General features: G+C 39.0%; 1 protein-coding gene across 1 annotated transcript in view; it reads right to left on the bottom strand.

Moving 5' to 3' along the window:
* The window catches only part of VWA3B (von Willebrand factor A domain containing 3B), a 2,054,405-nt gene that overhangs the window by 339,663 nt on the left and 1,692,127 nt on the right, over window positions 1-22,615 (bottom strand). Inside the window, exon 26 of the mRNA XM_044071813.1 lies at window positions 10,478-10,764. Within this exon, the coding sequence (XP_043927748.1) occupies window positions 10,478-10,764 (287 nt within the window). The remainder of the gene's footprint in view (window positions 1-10,477; window positions 10,765-22,615) is intronic.

Here is a 22,615-nt window from a genome sequence, read left to right as displayed (position 1 = left end):
AGCTTATGGTCAGACCTGACCAACGAGGGGGTGACCATAGGTGTGGAGCATTGATTTCTCATGTTGGTAATGACCAGGTCTAGGATATTGGAGCCCTTGGTGGGACTAAGGATTAGTTGATGCAGGGCATTGGAATTTATGAATTCCAAGAACTGTTGGGCAAAGGTGTTGGTACAAGAGTAGTTTTCCCAGTTAATGTCAGGGTAGTTGAAATCACCCAGTATTAGGGTGTTTGGTTGTATCTTAATATTTTCCCGTATGTTTAGAAAGGTGTAGTGAGAATCTTGGGGCATGGTGGGGGATATGTAGCAAGCTACAATTTGGATTGCAGGCTTACCTAGTGTTAGTTGCACCTGGAGAATTTCAGAAGCATTGTGTTGGGCAACTAGCCTGGTGTTGGGGATATCCTTGGTGAATATGGACACTCCTCCACCTTTAGTGTTTCAGTCCTGGTTTGGTGGTCGGAAAGTGTGGTAAGAGTTGTAGCCTGGTATTGCAGGGGTACTCTCTGGAGCCTTGAACCAGGTCTGAGTTACTGCACAGATATTGATGTTCTCCATTTTTAGGATTGCCTCAAGAGAGAGAGTGCATTTTGAGGTTTAGACTTCTTGCATCGAGTAGCATTACCTTCAGATTTTGCATGCTTGTACCTGTTATGGTGGTGGTTTTGTCCTTTGAACTTTGCCTAAAAATATACTATATGGGTGGCAAGAGCCTTAGCCAGTAACCTGAATCCCAGGGGCGACAGGTGCAGAAAATCTCTGGCAAAGCATCGTGGTCTGTCGATCATGTGATACTGGATCCCCTTTGAATGACACCAGAAGCTTAGCCAACTGTTAACAATTGTTGAAGTCAAATAATTTTGTCCTTATACTGTGGTATCATTCTGGGCGAAGGCAGGATGCTACTCAGGGCTAAGGTCTTACCTACCTGGGCCACATGATCTGAGAGCTCTTCTATGTCTCTTTTCATGTAGTCCAGGGAGGTACGTCTCAAGTCATTCACTCGAACATGGACAATGACAGAGTCATATTTGTACTTGTTGTGGGGTGACTTGAGTGCATGTGTTATGTGGCGGATCCTGGCACCTGACAGGCAGTTGACTGTAATTTTCTCCTTGTTCAGCCTGGTGAGTGTGGCATCAGTGTGCCTGACTATAGAGTCACCTATGACTAAAGTGTTGGGTATGTTGTCTTGCCTTAGGGGCTGTTGTTGGGTGGCACACTGGTGTTGTGAGCTATGTGACACTTTGGTTGTGACTGGTGTTTGTTTGAGTTTCAGCTTCGGAGGTCCTTGTTGCTTGGGCAGGTTACTGTTAAGGGACTCCACATATGTGGGTTTAGTGTTGCTATGTGTGGGTGTTGGTGTGGGTTTAGAAGGGCTATGTGTTGCTTGAGGTGTAGTGCAGGTGTTAACCTTCATCTCTTGACTGTCTAGAACAATCTTGGGTGAAGAGAGCTTTGCTTCCAGTTTGGCTATGTAAGTGCATCTCTCACAGGTTGTAGTGTTAGGTGGTAGGAGGTGAGGGTTGTCTGTGTACATGAGGCAATTGCTGCATTGCCCCAGTGTGCCCAGATTCACTAGGTGGACAGGAGAAATCACTGGAAGCTGACCCTTGGACATGCCTGGTTTGGTGCTTTTTTTTTGTAAAGTACAAGAGCTGTTTTCCCTTACCTTAGCAAGGTACTTTGCAATTATAGGCTGTTTAGTGCCTACGATTAATTTTTCCTTATTAACAAGGACAGTTAAGTGCTTATATCAGTTTAAGACTTCCTAGTGCTTTCCAGCAGGTTTTAAAGCAAGTGCTAGTCACAGGGATGCTTATAGGTAAGATGAAAAAAAAAATGGTTTATCGTAAACACTGCAGTGTGCACTACAGGAGTTAGATGTTAAAGTAGGTAACTTAAGTTTTACCTGTCTAAAAAGTTAAGTTTTAGTGGAGAGTTACTATTTTCAAAACAGTACGATAGATTGAAAGGGGGTGATCACTTTTGTATTCTGGTACTATGGAATACAGTAGGATGGCTAATAAATTTAAATAGTTGAAGGGGAGTGATTTCACAAAATGATAATTTTGTGCTTACTCACACAAGCCAGTAAAAACAGAGAGGAAATGAGATATATGGTCAAATTAACATAAGGGGAAGGCAACTAGAAAGACAGTGGTATTTAAGAACACTACAGTAACCGGGTGGGAAAGTGGGGAAAAAAATTTCTGCCTGACTCACAAGAGACAGAACTGCGGTCTCTTTTCAAGTTTTAATATGCAGTTAAAAGCAGAATACAAGTAAAACACAAGGTAAATAAAACAAATCACAGTATTCAAAATAGAAAAAGGCAATAAAGTAATACAACAAATAAAAAGCAAACTAACCTTTCCCTCACAGCAAAGTATAGCAGAGTCTGGGTGAGCCTTTCTAGTAAAGCTCCCTAGTGACAGAGAGTTTCTATCTCCTCACTCCTCATCTGATTATTAACAAATGGAGGCGGCAGCCCAGGTCTCCAGACAGTTTGATTTTTTATTATGGCACAACTTGCAAGCGGCATCATCTAGACTAAGTGGACCAATGTCACTGTGGCAAAGTCATTACTCAGAGTCACTCAGAACAGTTAAACTTTATTTTTGTGTAAATGCATGTAAGATGGGTATGTAATCATCATGTACGTAGTTATAGTTTTATTACTTTTTTTATTAATGTTTGACCTTCTGTAAGCTTACTGAACCTGGCTGAAGCAGCATACCTTCTTCTGTATTGCCATCCACGAGGGACACCAACCAACATCCAAGTGATCAAGAATGGGCTCTCCCCTCTGCTGTGCACTTTCTTATCTTAACAGTAATAAGCACGGAACTCTGGCGATCGAATGCCTGTCATTATTTTCTGGCTTAGTCCTCACTGACTTCTCAGCAAACTACTGTCTACTAAGCAAAAATTAAATACATAAAATAAATAAGGAAGGTACAAAGTCCCAAATCAGGAATTTTTTTTTTCTGATTATTACAGGGGCACCGGCCTCTCCCTTTTGCTCCTGCTTTTAAACATTTCAACAGTGCTACTGTTTTTAAACCTTTCAACTGTATCACTTTGGTGGTATATAATGATCTCCATACCATATTGCAAAAGTGAAAATTACCCAGTGGAAATTTACCAGGGCTATACCCCTGTGCGGACACAGTTCTTTTTTTTTGGCATACAACAGCAACTTCACAGGCTACAACCAGTTATGAAGCAACATGCCTTAAAAATAAACAAGATTTTACAGTAAACTACCAGGGTTGCCTCTTAATTATTTTCTGCCCCCTCCATCATTGCCAGATGTCCTTAGCATGGATCAACAAGTCGTGAGCGTGATTATATGCAAGTGGAAGCTTTGATGTATTTTTAGTATTCCTTGCTGAGTAAAGGTTTAAATAGTAAGCAGTGCTGAACTAATCAGAGAAATGTACTTTATCATCGTGGGTGCTTACTAAGCACCCATGACAATAAAGTACATTTCTCTGATTAGTTGAGCTGGCGAGCATTTCTTTCTCTAAAGTTATGAAATTACCCAGGCAGCAATAGAAGTTACTGATCACAGGACTGTTGTTACACGGAAAGAACACACAGAAGCCAGCACCCATGGCCAGCCTTATTTGTATGTATCTTGCAAGCAGGCATAGGGGTGTTCCATCCATGACTTACAGTAACAAGTTCAGAGTTCTCTCACTGACGAGGGGAGACAGACACACACACTACATTTTATGTCTATGCAATTGCATATGCCTGCTTAGCAACCGCAAATCAACATTCAGTAAGGTTAGTTGATGTCACGTGAGAGGCATACTAATGCCTATGTACTTTCTTCAAAGTTAGTTATGTTGTGCTGCTTGTGCAGTGTGTATAACCCGCTGATGTTTCAGCACCAGTCGAGTGGCTGCATTTTTTTTTCAACTGCTGCAAAGAATAAGAATTTCCAGATTTACACTGTGAAATCCAGACAGCTGGACAACAGCCTTTATTTCCGGACAATTCGGAAAAAATTCTGTACAGTTGGCAACCTTACCGAAATGGGGTATTGTATCAAATGTCTTACCCAGATCTAGGTAGGCAGTATGTACCATTTTCACCACATCACTTGCCTTAGCAATCTTCTCAAAGAAGTCCAACAGATTCGGTAAGCATGACCTTCCTTTAACGAAGATAAACTAGGATGGATTTAATGTCTGGAGGTCTCTTACATCCTTGTTGATAATTTCTATGATAATTCTTTCCATGGCTTTGCATTTAAGACATCAGACTAATGCATTTGTAGTTTCCAGGATCTGTTGAAGGTCCTTCCTTATGAAGGAGGATGACTGTCATAGTCCTCCATTTACATGGCACAAACACTTCTTTAAGACTATTGCTAAATAAGAATTACAGGGGTCCTTATAAGTCATATTTTAGACTATTCGGGGAGCAACCTGGGATGTTATTAGGGCCCACTGAGGCTGTGTTCTTGGCTTTAATGAGTGCAGCCAGTACATGCTCCCTAGTTATAGTTGGAAGGGTCATGCTTGAAGGTATTTTTTGGGGGGATGGTTGGGGTGAGAGAAGATAAAGTTGGAACTGAATTTGTCCACTAAAAGGTTCATTATAATGCCAGGCTCGGTGAATGTAGCACCATTAACCACCAGTTCAGCACACTGTTGTGTGCTGCCCTTGAGGGTTCTTACATAGCTGTAGAAGGCCTTATGGTTATCTTTCACCTGGGAGACTATGTCAATGTCAAGGTTCCCTTTGCTTGACCTAAGTTGCCTATTTACTTTTATGAGATAGTGTTTATCTTTATGGGAATTACCCTTCCTGGTTTTTGGCATATTTTTTTTTTCCTTTTGTTGTATATCCTGTTTATTTACGAAGTCCAGGAATCTCTGTGCCTGTAGATTCGAGGCTACATAGGTTCTCAGTCTATAGATGGGTAATTAAAGTCGCCCATAACTAGGGACTAAGGTTGGATGGGGCATGTTTACAGGAAGTCCAAGAATGCATTGTGAACTTCTTGGAACATGGAGGGTGACCTATAGTTAGTTAGGATATGGTATGGGATTTTGTCCATGGTGATCTGCATGTGGAAGAACTGCAGCCCATCGTCCTGTCTGACCACCCCAGAGGTACGCTGGTTATTTATGTACATTGATGCACTTCTACCTTTAGCACTTGTCTGTGCAACTAGTGAACGAAAAGTGTGGAAGGCACTGAAACCTTGCACTGCTGGGGTACTTTCTTCTTCTTTAAATGTCTCGGTAACTGCACAGATGTCTATATTCTCGAGTGTGAGGAGAGCTTGTAGGGAATGTTGTTTTTTTATTTAGGCTCCTGGCATTCAGCAGTAATAATTTGATGTGCTGTTGAATTGATTTTGTTATGTTGGTAGGATTATCAATTTGGCATTGCCTAAAAAAGGCACTATGGAGGTGAATAAAGTTTTATCCAGTATTTGAAAGCCTAGAGGGGAAAGGTGCAGATCATCTTTGGCAAAGCAACATGGTCTGTTGACTATGTTCTCCCAAGCTTACAAGTACTAGAGCTGCTTAGAATGACACCATAAAGATATCCAGTTGTTGAAATTTCTCATATTTTACTCATATTGTGGCATCATCTTTGGAGATAATAATATGCTGCTCAATGCTAGACTCATACCAGCCTGAGACACATAGTCTGAAAGCTCCATAACATCTCTCTTCATATAGTCCAGGGAGGTACATCTCAGGTCATTTACACCTACACGGACTATGATGGAGTCATTCTGGCACCTATGGAGTAATTACATGCATGATTTGATGGATCCTGGCTCCAGATAAGCAACTAACATGTATCTTCTCCTTATTCAGCCTGGTTAGAGGGCCATCAGTATATCTTACAGTGGTGCCCCCTATGAAGAGAGTCCTGGGAAATATGTTTGCTTGCCTTAAGGGCTTTATGTTTGGGGCAGTATATGTGGTGTTAGGTGCTGTTTTCTGAGTGCCTTTAACCTTACCTAGGCATAGCTTTGAAAATGGGTGGTCTAGGTGATTATTTAGGAAGATTGCCTTTAAAAGAAAACTCCACCATAGAACTAAAAAAAAATATTTTTCACTCTTTCTTTGTTATCTGAGCTATTTTAACACCTCAAAATCACTATGAGTATATGTTATAGAACTTCCATGTTTTCCCACAAATGGCTGCCAATAGGGCTTAACATATCAATGTAATCTTGTTTATCTTCAACACTTTCTCCTTCCCATAATCCATTTCAAGCCTGCGTTCTATAAGTCACCTAGACATAAGGAAGTAGTGGTGTATTACCATGCCATTGACATATAATGTGACTAGTGTCAATCACTGTCATGCTGTATAGCTTCTGCAACAGGACTGCTTCTTTTCTTCCTGGAGTGACTCTCATTTTATGTTTGTCTCAGATCCCGTTTTACACTATTTTAAGGAGTTATATAGCTACAACCAAAAAGTAACTAAATTGCATGCCTTTATTCAAAGTATCCTTTTGTAGTCCAAGATAAATTGACAGTCCCCTCTCCCAACACTATTTCTAAGGTGACAAAACTGTCGCTGCACTTAGAGATCCTTGCAGTTGTATGTGTGACAGCTACTGCTGGAAAGGAAGAGATCTGAGAATTCTGTTCCACAGTTCCTGCAGCAGACAGATTTTTAACTTTTATTTATTTTTTTTGCCTGAATTTTGTAGAAAATGCCTTATTTTCAATTGTTTTATATCTAATGTCATGTTCTTTCCCCCCCTTACTAAGTCTAAAACAAAATATGACCAACTTTCTATTCTTTGACTTTGCATAGCTACTATTTTTCTGAGGCACAGATGTTGCATTTTATTCTCTGTCTTTTCTTGGTATTTTTTTCTCATATACTGATTTGTTAAAGTAAAAGAAAATCACTCTTCTACAAACCTGCCTCCTTTATAATGACACAGTAAAATTAAGGGACTGGAAAATAATTATACAAGGAATTGTCAGACTCTACCCTGATAGACCTCTAGCATATTTTCAAAACAAATAGCACCAAAATTACCCATTCTAAAGACTTAAACATTGACTGTGATATAAATAGGACCTGCTGGGCAGACAGGAATGCATCCCAGAGAATACCCCTTCTTTGGAACAGGCTCCTCATCCATTTGATGCAGAGTTCCTCCCTAAACTAATTCAAGTGTAACTTGGACAATTGGATGGGGAAAAAGAAATTCATCCTTGTTTTGGCACCTATGTCTCTAATGTGCACAGGCAGCCTGTAAATGGTTCACCTCCCAGGCCCCTGCTTGTAAATGTTTCATCTCCCAAGCCCCTGCTTACGCTTATCAAGGGTACTAGAACATGTAAGAGATCTGAGATGCAAGGCTAAGCTTATAAAGGGCCACAGTAGTCAATAACCTATTACTCACCTATGAACCTATGTGGTTGTGGTCTATAATGACTGCTCTTTTTTGCTTGTTTTTCAGCCTAATGGCTGCCTTCCATGTGAAAAACTGCATTACAGTAGGATCTGTTTTATTGCCATTACCCGCACTGTTGTGTGATCTCAGAGTTGGTATATATAATTAGCAGGGTGTTGGGTGGTTTACTCCCTTGCAAAAAATATTTTTCTTGTATTGCTTTCTGTTTTTGAGCATTTTAATTTTGCCCTAAAATGATCGCTCTCTTTTCATTCATTATTTGAAGCATTCAATATTTCATGAAAAAAAAAAATATATATATATATATATATATATATATATATATATATATATATAAACAAAACCTCTTGCAGATGACTGTTTATCGACTAGAAAAAAGCAGGTATAGCTGATAGAAAGTTCACTGAAAATGTATTGCAGCGAACACCTAATCATCGACTCCTAATCAGCAAAAATCGCTTCTGCAATTCGCTGAATTTGCCAAGAGCGAGCAAGCAGTTGGCCAACTACACAACTTTGCCCTTTTCTCCACTGTAGTGTGATCTCAGAGTTGGCATATATAGTTAGGGAAGGTGTGGAAGATGCAGCCCCCACTTGGGTGGGTTCAATTTAGTGAGAAGTTCATCCATTGTACTGCAGGGCAAGTATTTCCTTGCACTTGATAAATCCAGCAAATCACAGGAATGATTTTTACTGAATAGGAGTCGATAATTAGGTGTTTGCTGAAAGTGTGTGTGTGTGTGTGTGTGTGTTTGTGTGTGTGTCTGTGTGTTTGTGTGTGTGTGTGTGTGTGTGTGTGTGTGTGTGTGTGTGTGTGTGTGTGCGTGCGTGTGTGTGTGTGTATATATATATATTAGCAGGGGGCATGGAACATGCAAGTGGGCTTGTCCTCTGTAAAAAAACTGTTTTTGTTATGTTTTTCAGTCCTTTGTGGATTATGTTCGGAAATCACAACACTGACCACAGTAAATGCCGAACTGAGCATTTCAGTGAAGTTGAATGTCGAACATTTCAACTTCATTGAAATGCTCATAGCCACTAAACATATTTTAACATGTTTTGCAGGGGGGGCAAGCCCCCCTGCATCCACCACACACACACACACACCCCTACTTATATATACAAACTCCGAGATCGCACTACACTGAGGAAAGTGTACATTTCCCAATCCCCACTATAGTGCAATCTGAACTACACTGTCAAACCTTGCTATAGTGGCTGTTTGCTATTGTAAGGTTTTGCTACCTGATTTACGCACATACGTTAATTGCACACAGTGCGATCGACTATGTGACTGTAAACCTATATATATATGTATATATATATATATATATATATATATATATATATGTATATATATATATATATATATATATATATATATATATACATATATATATATATATATATATATATATATATACATGGGTCTACCTGAAAACGCCAAAAGTCCACAATGCCCATAACAAGAACACAGACACCGGAAGATCGACAACAGAGATGATCGAAAGTTGAGAATCCCGACGCTGAGAACACCGACATGTTAAGGTAAGTGTGCGATAGGGACGGACGTTAGGGTCAGGGTGTGGGTAAGGTAAGTGCGTGATAGTGACGGACGTTAGGGTAGGGTGCGGGTCAGGTAAGTATGCGATAGTGACTGACTTTAGGTTTAGGGGCGGGTTAAGTGAGTTAGGGTTAGGGTGCGGGTAAGGTAAGTGTGCGATAGTGACGGACTTGAGGGTTAGGGGTGGATTAAGTAAGTTAGGGTTAGGGTGCGGGTAAGGTAAGTGTGCGATAGTGACAGACTTAAGGGTTAGGGGCGGATTAAGTGAGTTAGGGTTAGGGTGCGGGTAAGGTAAGTGTGCGATAGTGACGAATCTTAGGGTTAGGGTTTGGGTTAAGATTAGTGCATAGATAGTTGTGTATGTAAGGTTTAGTGTAGGTTTGTAAGGTTTTTGGTGTGCTTTTGTTGTGTCTGTGTTTTTCGGGAAAGGTATTTGTTTTTTTGATTGTCAGGATTGTGGTTTGTCGGGCATGTGAAGTTTTGTGTTTTTGAACTTTTGGTTTCTTTCGGTTTTGTTGTGTCGGTTATTTCGTTGTCGGTGTTTTGGCGTGTCAATGTTATCAAGTAGACCCATATATATATTAATATATATATATATATATATATATATATATATATATATATATATATATATATATATATAAAAACACACACAAACACACACACACACACACACACACACATGCGTGTCTACAGCTGCATTTTTGTGAATGCAGTTAGTTAATGAAACCGCTGCAACAAGATCTTGTGCAGAGCTAATACATTTAAAATTTTAAGTACATTGGATTAATTTTATTTCAGTCACTGAGTAAAATAACTAATTAAATAAGACACGTCAGTCTGAAATTTTTTTGTGAATAATGCAGTCAAATGACTTGTAGGTTCGAACAGTCTGCATTTTTCTAACTAATGGGAGCAACCAACAATGTATAAACATGCTACGCTTATAGCTGAGATATACCAAAGTCTGTGAGATCTTGAGTGTGATTGTGATTGAGGACCCAATATAATTCTTTGTGATACATTAGGCATTTAAGTTGTTATAATGTATTAGAAGCTAAAAACATGTTGCAACATAAATTATCTAACAGCTTTTTAAGTTGTTGGCCAACTAGAGATACACTTTGCTTCTTACTGCCACTTGTATGACAGCATGATAAGTGTTATATACAGCTCTAAAGCTGTTAGTTGATTTTTGAGCAAGTTCTCTTAAAACTGCTATCTGTATGGCAGAGTGATATTCTCAGTTATAACACGAGGTGCGCAAGTAAGAACATTATTCTTAGATTGTTAGGTATGTTTGAACCTCACTATAACGAGGTTATTTTCCTTTCATTTTCAGAGTATAATCATATGCTGCCATAGTGCTTCCTAAACTGCTTAAAAAGTGACATTCCTTCAGATATGAAATTAGTGTAAATTTCCAGCAAAAAGTAAATCAGTGAAATGGGAGGACAAAACAAAATATCTACAGAGTGGCTATCTTACCTCTTGTTGATTCAGCTGGTCTGCTAGGGCTTGTTGCAGGTGGCCTGCTAGTTCTTTCACCTTTTGACTGACAGGAGTAGGGCTGCTTCCATCATGGAAGGATCCTTGCTCTTTTGAACTAGCTGCAGAATGGGCACGAGCTGAGGACAAAGGAGTTGAAATCTGTGAAGTTGGAGAAACTGCACATCTCTCTGATCTGGGAGAGGGAGAAACTGAGCTAGCAGGAGTAGGAGGAAGTGGTATTCTGAGACAAAGTTCATCTTCTTTTTCTAAATTTGGTCCTTCATCTATATGAACATTAAAAATACAGTGTTAATAAAGTATCATACCATTACGAGGGAATCATGACTCAGAGTACAAATTTACCAAAGTTGTTCACTTTTGGAGGTATGCACCTATTTTCAGGCTTTATTTACACCTTCACATATGTACCTAATTGCGAAGGTATGTTTCTATTTTCAGGCTTGGTTTGCCTTTTCACATGCTTTTCTGACCCCCTCCCACACATACATCACTTTGAAGCTGTTTAAAAGTTGGGAAACCATAATTTTACATCTCCTTTTAAAGAAGCAAAAGTAAATCACTTTCTGAGGTATGTTTTTGCAGTGTCTTTCATTACAGTCTACAGATTTTACTTACTATGTCTTTGATAATATGTTTATATTTTTGTGTTATTTTGTTATTCTCATTTTTTAAACATGTTTCTGAGTAGTATCCCACCTTACTAACTCCACTCAGCTGCCCTCCTGGGAAGCCTTATCCTTGCAGTACACCTCTCGCTACACATGTTCAATAACATATAAAAGTACTGGCAGAGCTAAGTGTCTCCACAGTGGTCCTGCACATACACTGTGCTACAGTCAATGACACAGCAACTTCAATGGGATGACATCATGGGGAGGACAGTAACCATGTTTCCAGAGAGAACTGGTACCCACCTCTCCTGTGTAAAACCCCCTACCCAACAGTGCTATGTGCTGATCCTGACAAGTGTTTTGTAAAAGGTAACACACTTCCCTGACTGCTAATGTCACCAGTAACCTGTCGTTCCTGTGTAGTGTGTGCCTCCTGGGCATCTGCAGACACAGAGGCTACGTCCATGGTCTGTACTACCGGACTGTGTTAATATATCCCAGCCAACATCATCAGAGGTTGCTGACCCTGCAGTGTCAGGCACTGGCAATTCAACAGTGTACTGCAGGGCAGAGAATCAGCTGCAAACATAAAAAAGCACAACAACCTGAGCAAGTTATGGCCGATCACTATAAACGTACATCAAAGTGAGATGTAGGGATACTATTGTCTGAAAAATAAATATTTAAATAGCAAACCTTGGACAGGCAGCTATGCAGGTATAACTACTGCTGTTCCTGTATTACCAAAATCAAGCAGATTTAATAACTTGGCCAGTGAGTAATGGGTTAAGAGGAATGATGGCTACTGTTACTGAGGAAGACATCTATGCACCCAGGGCATTATTATGTATGGTGAACTTCTGCAATGATATACAGTACCATACTGTGTGGCCATTTGAATGTGTCATTGTGCCTGACAGATGCCAGAAACACCTCCTTCTCTATGACAGGTGGTTCAACAGATGGTTCTGTACCTTGTGACTGACAGTTTCATACCAAGTTGACAGCTTTTTCTACAGCATGAGTAATGTCAGTAGCTTGGTAGTGGTCCACTTCATAAGTACAGTCCTAATAATCAATAGCATTAATGTCTCCCACCAGATCTTTTCAGGCATGTTTCCAGTAGGCCCAGTTGTCAGCACCCTGCCCAAAAAGCCACTGGCCATGGAGATGGAGGTCCAGGAAAGTATCTCATTCTCTACACCAGAGAACTTTGATCTTTGGGTAACATTTTTAGCAGACTCCTAGTGCTTTTCTGCTTACTAGCTTTCTTAGGAACTGCTCTGTATGAATGGAAAATAGTGCAATTAACATGGTGGTCATCAGTGGTCCGGAAAACCCCAAATAAAATTATTGCTCTTGTTGCCCGTATACCATGCTGTTGCTGTGTCATTTGTCTGTCCTGACAATTTAGCTGATGTCAGCCACAAAACAATGACCAAATGTCCCCCGCACTACAACAGCCTTAACATTCCCACTCCCAAGTTGACATGACTGCTTCCTTTCATTGTTAAAAGTACCTTTGCGCATGTTGCATATGTATAGCTCTAGAACAGGTAAATTGTTTTCACAGAAAATGACAGTACAAGGCCAGCCTGAACGTGTTCACATGTGCTGTAAGTATTTGCTAATGGGTGCGTTTCCCATTAGGCTTAACAATCCTTCATCACAACATTGCCTTATCCTTGCAGTACTTTCTCAACAAACATGTTCAATAATGTATAAAAGTACTGGCAAAGCTAGTTAATTATGTAGTTAAGTAACACAGCAAATAACAGTACACCTGTTTTTAAAAAGTGAGGCTAAAAATGTATCACCTGCCTTATACAAGTTGTTATCCAGTGCCTCTAACCAATTACTGCAAGACTCATCTGTTGCCGGTTTCAGTGCTGCTGCACTATGATTTCTTCCACAGCACCTCACTGACACTCACTGCCTTTTCCCTGCTTATATCACACAAATTTGCTAATGAGGGCTCAACTCATTACTGTTTCTGAATCACTGTATTATGCTGGCTGGTTAAACTTGGCAGTGAATTCTACACAGCATCATTCACATACCTAAGCATCTGTAGGCAGCACTGCACATTTGCAGTTAAGCCCAGGGCTCCAGGAGGAGATATGTAATTCCATATCTGTTCTAATGCAAATGGAGTTATTGTAATACATGCTTCAAACATAGCAGATAATCAAATACATTTTTTTACACATTACAGTGTAGTTTTCGCACATGGTAATACATGGCATATTTTGGGCTGTCTTACCATGGTTTGCACAAATAATCTGCCCACCAGCGTCAGTTGTTATACATGAGTACGGGCATGGGTGTGAAGTATCTGATATTTTTCTCTCTGATTTGTCCACTATGTCTTCAGAGGGAGAAAGCAATGCTCCTTTTCGGGTACTGAGGTACTGTGTGGAAAAATATTCTTTACTTTCTCCACAAAAGTTATAGCCAGAGACTGTTGGAGGAAGACTGTGAAAGTCTTCAGTACAAGACTGAACCTTGGAATGGACTGGCACAGGCAGTGACATATGTCACTTAAATTCCTTTTATGGGAGACCAATGTTGCCACCATTACAGTGACATGAGATGATGCCAACCTCCTTGGCAGGTGGGAGGCCGAGTTTAAAGCTGAAGCACCACCAATGTACTATAAGTACCCCTTGTCTTACTGACATAAACAACCTATTAGTGTGTGCCATACACTTACTTTACATATTCCTGCTTATGCCCCAAAAGCTATTGCAGAGACTGCTCAGCCTCTCAGGAGGACCTTAGAGAGGGCTGGTATGAGTGCACCTGCTTCATATGATATAGGTTTAAATGTTAACAGCCTCTTCAAGTTGCATAGCTATAGCTTGCCAAAATATATGTTTTCTACAGTACTGGCACTTTTGTGTTAAGTTCATTAATTCAATGGTAGATGTATGACTGTTTGCTGTTATTACTGTGTGCACACATGCATATGTGTGCATATGTGAGTGCAGCATATGGTGGAATTCTATAAGTAGCTCACTGCATTAAGTCCTTCACTTTCAGTTTGCATGCGCTGATGGCCATGGGTTTGATTCTAACACTCCAATGTCTATTGTGACATCATTGCTAATTTCAGATCTCCTCTTCCTGTTACTTCCCTTCCTTACCATGTCTTCATATATCTATGCATATATATCTATATCTGTATATATTTATATCTATCTATCTATATATATATATATATATATATATATATATATATATATATATATATATATATATGTGTGTGTGTGTGTGTGTGTGTGTATATATATATATATATATATATATATATATACACACACAGACACACACACACCTATATATATATATATATATATATAGATACATATATATATATATATACACACACGCACACACAGACACACACACACCTATATATATATATATATATATATATATATATATATATATATATATATATATATATATATATATATATATATATATATATATATATATACACATATACATATCTATGACATGTCTGTACCTATATATACAACATGCACTTGCATATATATGTATATATGGGTCCACTTCAGCTAACTGAAAGCTCAAAATACTGAAATTCATTTGACTGCGTCCACAATCCCAAATATTCAAAATACTGAAAACTCATTTGCCTGAATTTCAGAATACTGAAAGCTTACAATACCACCATTTCTTTATCTGTTTTAGCCTCCATTGTGTGGTGTGTTGAGACCTGTTCTTCCTGCAACTGCCCCCCTACTGTAACTGCCTCCTAAGTATGATATTCTGTTATATTATATATGCTAAAAATAATTTTGCACATATGTCAGGCTCATACTACAGGTCACCACTGGATGAATCCAGACAACAAAAGCATGACTTCAGCAGACCAATGCAAGCTCAATAATGCCCCTTATGTGTAACTGCATGTAGCTATACCCCTGGTCTGCTTCATTCTGTGGATTTCTGATGGCTGCCATAAACTGGGGTTCTATGACCTATCCAGCACTGCCAATTAGATGTCTCGGGAAAACCACTCTTCACAAAACATTCATATATGTTATTCATATGCCATATGTGGGAGTCAAAACAACTGCCAGCAGACACACTGCAGATAATAGCAGGTGTACTACAGACCACATGGCAGCTGATGGATGCCGTTTTCAGCTCACATACCTCTTCTTCTTCCCAGTTCTCCTGCTGGGGTCTTTATTTCAGCGTAAGTACTGTCTGTGGCCTCCCAACACTTTTGAGAAATAAGCTATATCATAGAATTCCTGCATGATGTTCCCTCTCTCTCTCTTCTGTGATATGTGGGAAACACATATGATCCCCCACATGCTGAACAACTGGCATACAGAAACTAATGGAGGGACATCCAAGATGCCTGCACACAGAGCAACAGCTTAACTTCAGCTCTCCTAGTCTGAAAATATAAATTGAGAAAAAGGAGTGTCACTGAAATTCAATTACTGGCTAATAAGTGTACCACCTGGATTTCAGCAAATAAGAAATTTGGAGTACCTGAAAGAAAATAAATCAGAAAAGGTGAAGAAAAAACACTGGCTACTGGTCATCAGAAAGCAGTTCAAGCTTCAGCTTTGGTTCAAGTGATAGCTTCCAGTAATTTACTCAGAGGTAATTAAAATAACTGAAAAAAAAAACAGAAGAGGCTTTAACTAGCTATTTAGGTGAACTGATAAAAATTGCAAAAATCAGAAGCTGAAATGAAGGAAAGGCTGGCTGAATATGATGCTTCTTAAGAAGTGCTATTCCAAAAAATACTAGAATTAGAAGACAGGGTAGACAGAGAATACCCAAGGTTTTCTGCTATACCAGAGTAACTGGAAGAAACAGACTGTATTAATTTTATGAAAACACAAATAAGCAACTGGACAGATGTTCCACAACAGGATTTGTTACTTGAAAAGGCACATCAAGTGTATGCTTCACTGGCCACGAGAAATCAACCAAAACATATTTTAGTAATGATGCAATCATACCAGCAGAAAGAGTTGATCCTGACAAAAATGCGGCCAAATTTTTTTTTTAAAAGATTGGAGACAGCAGAATGATTATTCACTATACACCAGTCATCTGACCCAACAATCAGGGAATGTTGAAAGGCAGGTGTGACATTCAAGCTGCAGTATCCAGCTGTCTTCAGAGTACTTTTTCCTGGAGCTTCAAAAATATGCTGGATGTAGAACAGTTTAAGGAAGAAATAAAAAAGTTTATGCATCAAAAAGTGAGCTAACAAATAAAAGGGGACACTGCTTCTTCTGCTTATGACAATAAAACCCATAGAGAGACTTTGCCAGTGAATCTTTTTGCAGTGTTCCACAGGAAAATGCTTAAGAGACAGAAAAAAAGCACACCAAATTGGCTAGAAAAATCCTTAGACTTGAACCATTGTCTAGTGTAGGGAGATCAAGATGATTAGGAATAAAACCATCAACACTTAAAATAGTGAATACATTTGAGATTATAAAGCATCAATCACATTAGTGAAATATGGCTTTGCAGATAAAAGCAGCTATGAAAAGATTGGACCTTTGTTGACTTTTACTCGTATTATGTCTTCAACGTTTAGGAGGACACTAAAGGGAAAAAGTATAAGTAAAATAATTTTTGTACATAGTAGCTGAATAAAACACTTAATGATGTAAACTGCATGTTAAAATATAAACAGTTTTGTATGGTGTGCAGCCAGGAGTATTTTAAATGTGGGAGGAGTTTTTTCAGTGATCATAGTATGTGTTAAAGATATTAAAGTAAACAAGCACTCTTAAGTTGCAAGAAATATAGGGTTTAACAGAATAGCAATTGAAGAAAGACTGAATAGAAGCAAATTTAAATTAAGAAAAGAAGCAAATTTAAGTTAATATAATACTGTGACCTTGGATTGCCAGGGTGGGGGTGACCCTATTCAAGTGCAACCTATACAATTAAATGGGAGAGAGTAAATTCATCCCAGAGGTGGCACCCATTTCCCTTATGGACAGGGATCATCAGTGCTGATTATAGACTTGCTCTGTGAATAATGACCACCTAACCAAGGTCAGTTAGGAAACAGGTATAACATGGCTAAACTTATAAAGACCCTAGGGCCATTAGCCTAGTAAACTCTTATGAACCTATGGGACCTATAAATGCGTACTGATTACACTACAAGATGATAATAGACTTGAAAAACAAGACAATATCATGAAAGCCATAAATGCTAAGCTTCTTACATCTGTAAAGATAATACCTTGTTTTTTTTTTCATTAACACATTATTCTCAGTGTGAGTCAAGAAGTCTGCAACTGCAGACAGTTAACTAGGGGATTTCTGTACACTCTGCTCTGAGTGAAAATTTCAAAGATTCCCTCATGCATCTGCAAGATGTTAGCTAAGATTTTGATAGAAATTGATCAATGGGGTTTTGTGGAGGGGAAGCAAACATTTGGCAACATTAATAGAACAATGATTATCCAGAGGGAAGCAGAATATAAAAAAAAATCACTGTTGTTTGTGGGTCGTAATGCAGACAAAGCATTCGACAGAGTAAGCTGAGATTCTAAGAATAGGGTAATGGAAGCATTTGCATTCCCTGATAAAGGTTAATTAGGAAGATATATAAAGCATCATGGGCAACAAATAAAGTGGAAAGGTTCCTTTTATATAAGTTGTTTTTGAACACAGGAACCAAGCAGGGGTGTCTTCTTTCTACATTGTTTTTTTTTGCATTATATTTGGAGGCACTGACAAAGAAAATAAGGGACTTGGAAATTCAAGGATATAACTTGGATGGTAATCAAGGAAAGTTGTCTTTATTTGCAGATGATATAATTTTAGTCTTGATAAATCCAGAAAAGGACATCTCAGTGTTGTGAAACATTCTGAGGCAGTTTCAGGTCTTTTCAAGATATAAAATTAATGAAATTAAACAAAGGTTATAGCCATAAATTATGCATGCATGCATGACTTGGTTCAACCATACCCATATTTACATAGACATAAGATGATGTGTTTAGGAGTATGGATTAAAAAGCTTCTGTCATAGCAGCTAAGGATACATGGGAAGAGACTAAACAAAATAAAGTATAAAAACTGAGAAACTGGAAGCTCTTGTTTATGGATAAGGATAGTTAGATGCAAGCAGTGAACATGTTTCAATCCCTTTACCTTTATACACAGGTCGGGCATATTTTTATCAACCAGAGGAAAATTGTGAAGAATAATTAGTAAAGAGTTGAGGGAATTTATCTAGTAGGAAAAGAAGACAAGTATCAAGTGGGTAAGTTGATCCTCCCGACGGAACAAGGTGGTTTAGGATTACCTGATTGTAAGAGATATTTTAGATTTTCAGAGTTAAAGCTCATATATAAACACATGCAGAAGGTTATAATTTATAGTGGAAAGGGATGATGATGAAGAAGGAGGAGGAGGAGTTCAAGGAATAAGGAGAGAGTGGGATTTTGGATACAGATCCTTAAAGAGAATAACCACCACCATACAGAATATATTCATAAAGTCACAGAAATTATTCAAAGAACTATGGCAACACATGAACAGAGAAATTATATTTTGCCAAAAGGGGTGACTATAAGTAAGGGTACAGAAAATTGGCAAGAGGAGGCTGGACTTTACTAGAGAAAACTGAAAAAGGAACCAAGGTACTGGAACTAAATGACTATAGAGAGAAAGATAACAGAGTTGAATGAGGCCAAGAAGAAGTTTGGACTGCCAGTAAGAGACTACCTTCCCTATCTGAGATTAATATTAGAGTATAGGTAAAGAGAAAGGGATAGGAGATTCCTAAATGAAATACTTGCTCTAGTAGAGTTCTAGTCACATCTAGAACAGAAGTTGCTATCAAAGAGGAGATAATTACTAGGGCACATGAAATATTGCTCCATATCAATAAGAATCAATCAGAGGAGATTAGAAAAGATTGGGAAGAGAGATGGGGAAAGCAATTTACAAGAGAAAAATAGGATGTCATATGCATGGCTCCTAAGTATGTAATAAAGTCCAGAAGGTTTAGGACTTCTGCTTGAAAGTGTTTGCATAGGTATTTGTATACCCCAAGCAGACTTCAAACAATTTCCCTCAATTAGATATTAAATGTTGGAGGTGTGATAGGGAAGAGTTAATAGTAAACATGTTTTGGGGGACTGTGTTGAGTTGGCCAATTTTAAAAATTCCCTACACAGTAATATGTCAAAAATATTGGTGGAGCAAATGACAGGATCTGAATTGCCTAGACATAGTCAGGCTTTATTAAGTTTAATTCTGTTAGCTGCCAAAAAATAAATAAATAAAAAGATCACTAGAAAATGGAGAGCAAAATATAAAACAACTGCATTTGAAGTATCGAATGTCATAAAATAGATAAAAGAACTGGAAGAAGGATCTTTACAAAATAGAAGGAGCAAATTACAGAGAGGAAAAATAAATGGAATTTTTGGGAACAATACATGCAGAATAATGTCAAGGATGAGAAGTGAGGTATATGAGAAGGCAGGAATTGAGTGATTTATGTAATATTGGACTGAAAGATAGTTGTTATAAAGAAAGAACATTTTTAATATATGATGCATCTAAATGGGAATAATTGTTATTATGGTTTGTTTTTTTTTCTATTAATGTATGTGCGCCTATGGGCCCCTATTGAGATGCTGGCACTCAAAATACCATGTGCCAACAAGTTGAAAAAGATTGAAAATCAAGGAGAAGAGTGAATCTCAAATATCAGTCTCCTTTAAACTTCTTACTGCCATTACTTCTTACATCACCTAGATGTCCTACTTCTCACTGTTGCAGGGATATTCTGCCAAAGATATCTGAACATCTAGCCAGCATACCAAAGACTTTACACTTTCCAGGCACCATACATCAGATGTATGTCCTATGCACACAATGTAAGGTACATATGTGATGCATGAGTGCCTAATCCTCAGAACTGAAGTGTCGCAGAAGAATCAGAGCAACCCCAGAGGAAAGCAATAACATGTATGTCCAGGAAGGGAAGAATAAGATGCAAGAAAGACCTCTTTACAGGAAGAAAGTAACAGAATGCAAAAGCAGGTAGGTTGGAGTTACTGAATACTGCAACAGTGAGTAGTAGGGCATCTACTGTTACTGTAAAATCTTACACAACTGTATTATGGCCTTCCTTATCACAGCTGCAGTATTCTTCACCCTTGGGAGAGTACAAAAGGGAAGCACCAGATGAGCTCACAAAAAAACAAACAAAAAAAAAAAAACATGAAGGACAGCCCTGGCTAAACCTACCCTGGCCCTAGAAACAACATCCAACTTGTAATGTTTGGTAAAAGTGTGAAAAGAAGAGCAAGCAACAGCTTTCAAAATAGCTCTAGTATCCAGACCATTGACATAAGCACCAGAAGAGACCAATGCCCTGGCAGAATGAGCACAAACAAAAGAAGAAAGCTGCTTGCTATGAAAAGAATAGTAAAATGAAATATCCTTAGAAATCCAAGAGGAGCTGGTTTGCTTAGATCCCAGCAAACTCAATTTCCTCGTATGAAAGGAAACAAAAAGTTGCTCAGATTTCCTGATATGTTTTGTCTGAGCTGTCTATGTAAATTCCAAGGGGTAAAGAACTCTCTCATGAGGATTCTGTGGAGAAGGGAAAAAAGAAGAAAGATAATGGAACCGATTCAATGATAAATCATTAACCACGTTGGGCATAAAAGATGTATTGGTACAAAGAGACACCCTGTCCTTGTGAAAAAACAACAAGGGTGGAACTGCCATGAGTACTTGAAGTTCAGGAAACCCTCTTGGCAAAAGTGAAAGCCACTAACAATACAAAAACTGCAGGTTCAAAAGGGGACTGAGTCAATCTCTCAAGAACAAAATTAAGATCCCAAGAAGGTGGAATATGGTTTCTTGAAGGCTGAATAAGGATGTCGTTCAGAAATTATTTGATTTCAAATATAGACGTCAGAGGTGGATTCAGAGGTAGACAAGTCAGAATGGCTGACAAATGAGCTTTAACAGATGAGGATGCCAAGCCAAAAACTGAGCAATTCACACAGATAAGATAGAATCATAGGAATGTTCATAGAAAAAGTGTCCAGGTCTTGCATGAAACACAGACTAGAAAATCTCTTCCATTAGCCACATAGGATTTTCTACTAGTGAGTTTTCTGACCTGCTGCAAAACCTAATGTATGCCCTCAGAAAACTGGCGTCTAAAATGAATCAAAACCTTATCACCCAAACTGTGAAGTGAAAGGTGGGCAAGTGAGGGTGAATGTGAGATCCTTTGTCTTGTGTGAGAAGATCCATCCTGTGAAGTAACTTGTAATGATTGCCCTTGGCAAGATGAAATAGAGGGCGAGCTAGAGTTGTCTGTGCTAAAAGAGAGTCACCAGCAAGATTTTAGGCTTGTCCCACATGATCTTGTGCAGGACATATGGTAGCAGAGGAAGAGGGCATACAGAAACATCCACTGTATCCACTTTCCAAGCCAGGGGACTTGGCACTTTTGAACAGAATTGGGAAAGTTGTCTGTTCCAGGGGGAGGCAAAAAGATCTATATGGGGAATACTCCACCAATGTGCAATGTCCAGCAAGACTTCCCTGTGAAGAATTCATTCATATTCATGAGCATTTGTCCTAGACCTGCTTAAAGAGTCTGCCATAAGACTGTGCCCTTTGGGAATATAAACAGCCTGATGAACCAAGTGAGGTTGACTGCAAAGTCCTAAGCCTTGAGAACTAGCCTGCAAAGAAGGCAAGAGTGTGTGTCTCTGTTTTTTGATGTACCATGTGACTGCAGAATTGTCTGTAAAAGCCTTTAGGGGACCCAAAACCCAAAGGGAGTGAAAGGCCCGGAGAGCTAGAATTAGAGCCCTCATCTCTTTGATGTTGATACGTTCTACCAGTAGTTAACTGGACCAAACACCCTGGACTTTAGGGTTGTTGGAGGAGGCTTCCAAACCTTGATCAGAAGCATTCATGTACAGCTCCTGAGTAGGGAGAAAAACATGAAAAGGCAGACCCGGATTCACGAATATCTGGTAAATCCACCGGCACAGCTCAGGCATGAGACAAGGCAAGAGTGTAACCAGATACTTTAGAGGATGGTAATCCTTCAGCCAAACAGTCATCAGATATCACTAAAATTTCCTCATGTTGAGTTTATCAAAAGGAACCATGGGAATGGTGTATGCCATGTACCCCAGAGCTCTGAGAAATTCCCTTGCAGAATGGACTGGAAATAAGCAGTTAAAGAGATGGCCTTGGGAGGCAGGAGGCAAGCCATTATTTGAATAGTCTGATTCCAGTAACCCAGGAACACTTGGTCCTGAGAAGGCGTCAACACAGACTTTTCGAGATTGAGGGTGTACCCCACACTATGCAGAAGGCGCATAAGGAAGTGCAAATCCTGAAGCAGGACCTACTGAGAGGGGGCCTGAATCAAAAGGTCATCCGAGTAAGGGAATATTTGAATTTCCTGAGGCCTGCAGAA

The sequence above is a fragment of the Protopterus annectens genome, chromosome 5.part0 (assembly GCF_019279795.1).
Source record: "Protopterus annectens isolate FY-2018-M chromosome 5.part0, PAN1.0, whole genome shotgun sequence".
NCBI classification, from domain to species: Eukaryota; Metazoa; Chordata; order Ceratodontiformes; family Protopteridae; genus Protopterus; species Protopterus annectens.
Note: the sequence above shows the minus strand (reverse complement) of the source record. Positions and strands in the feature narration are given on the sequence as shown.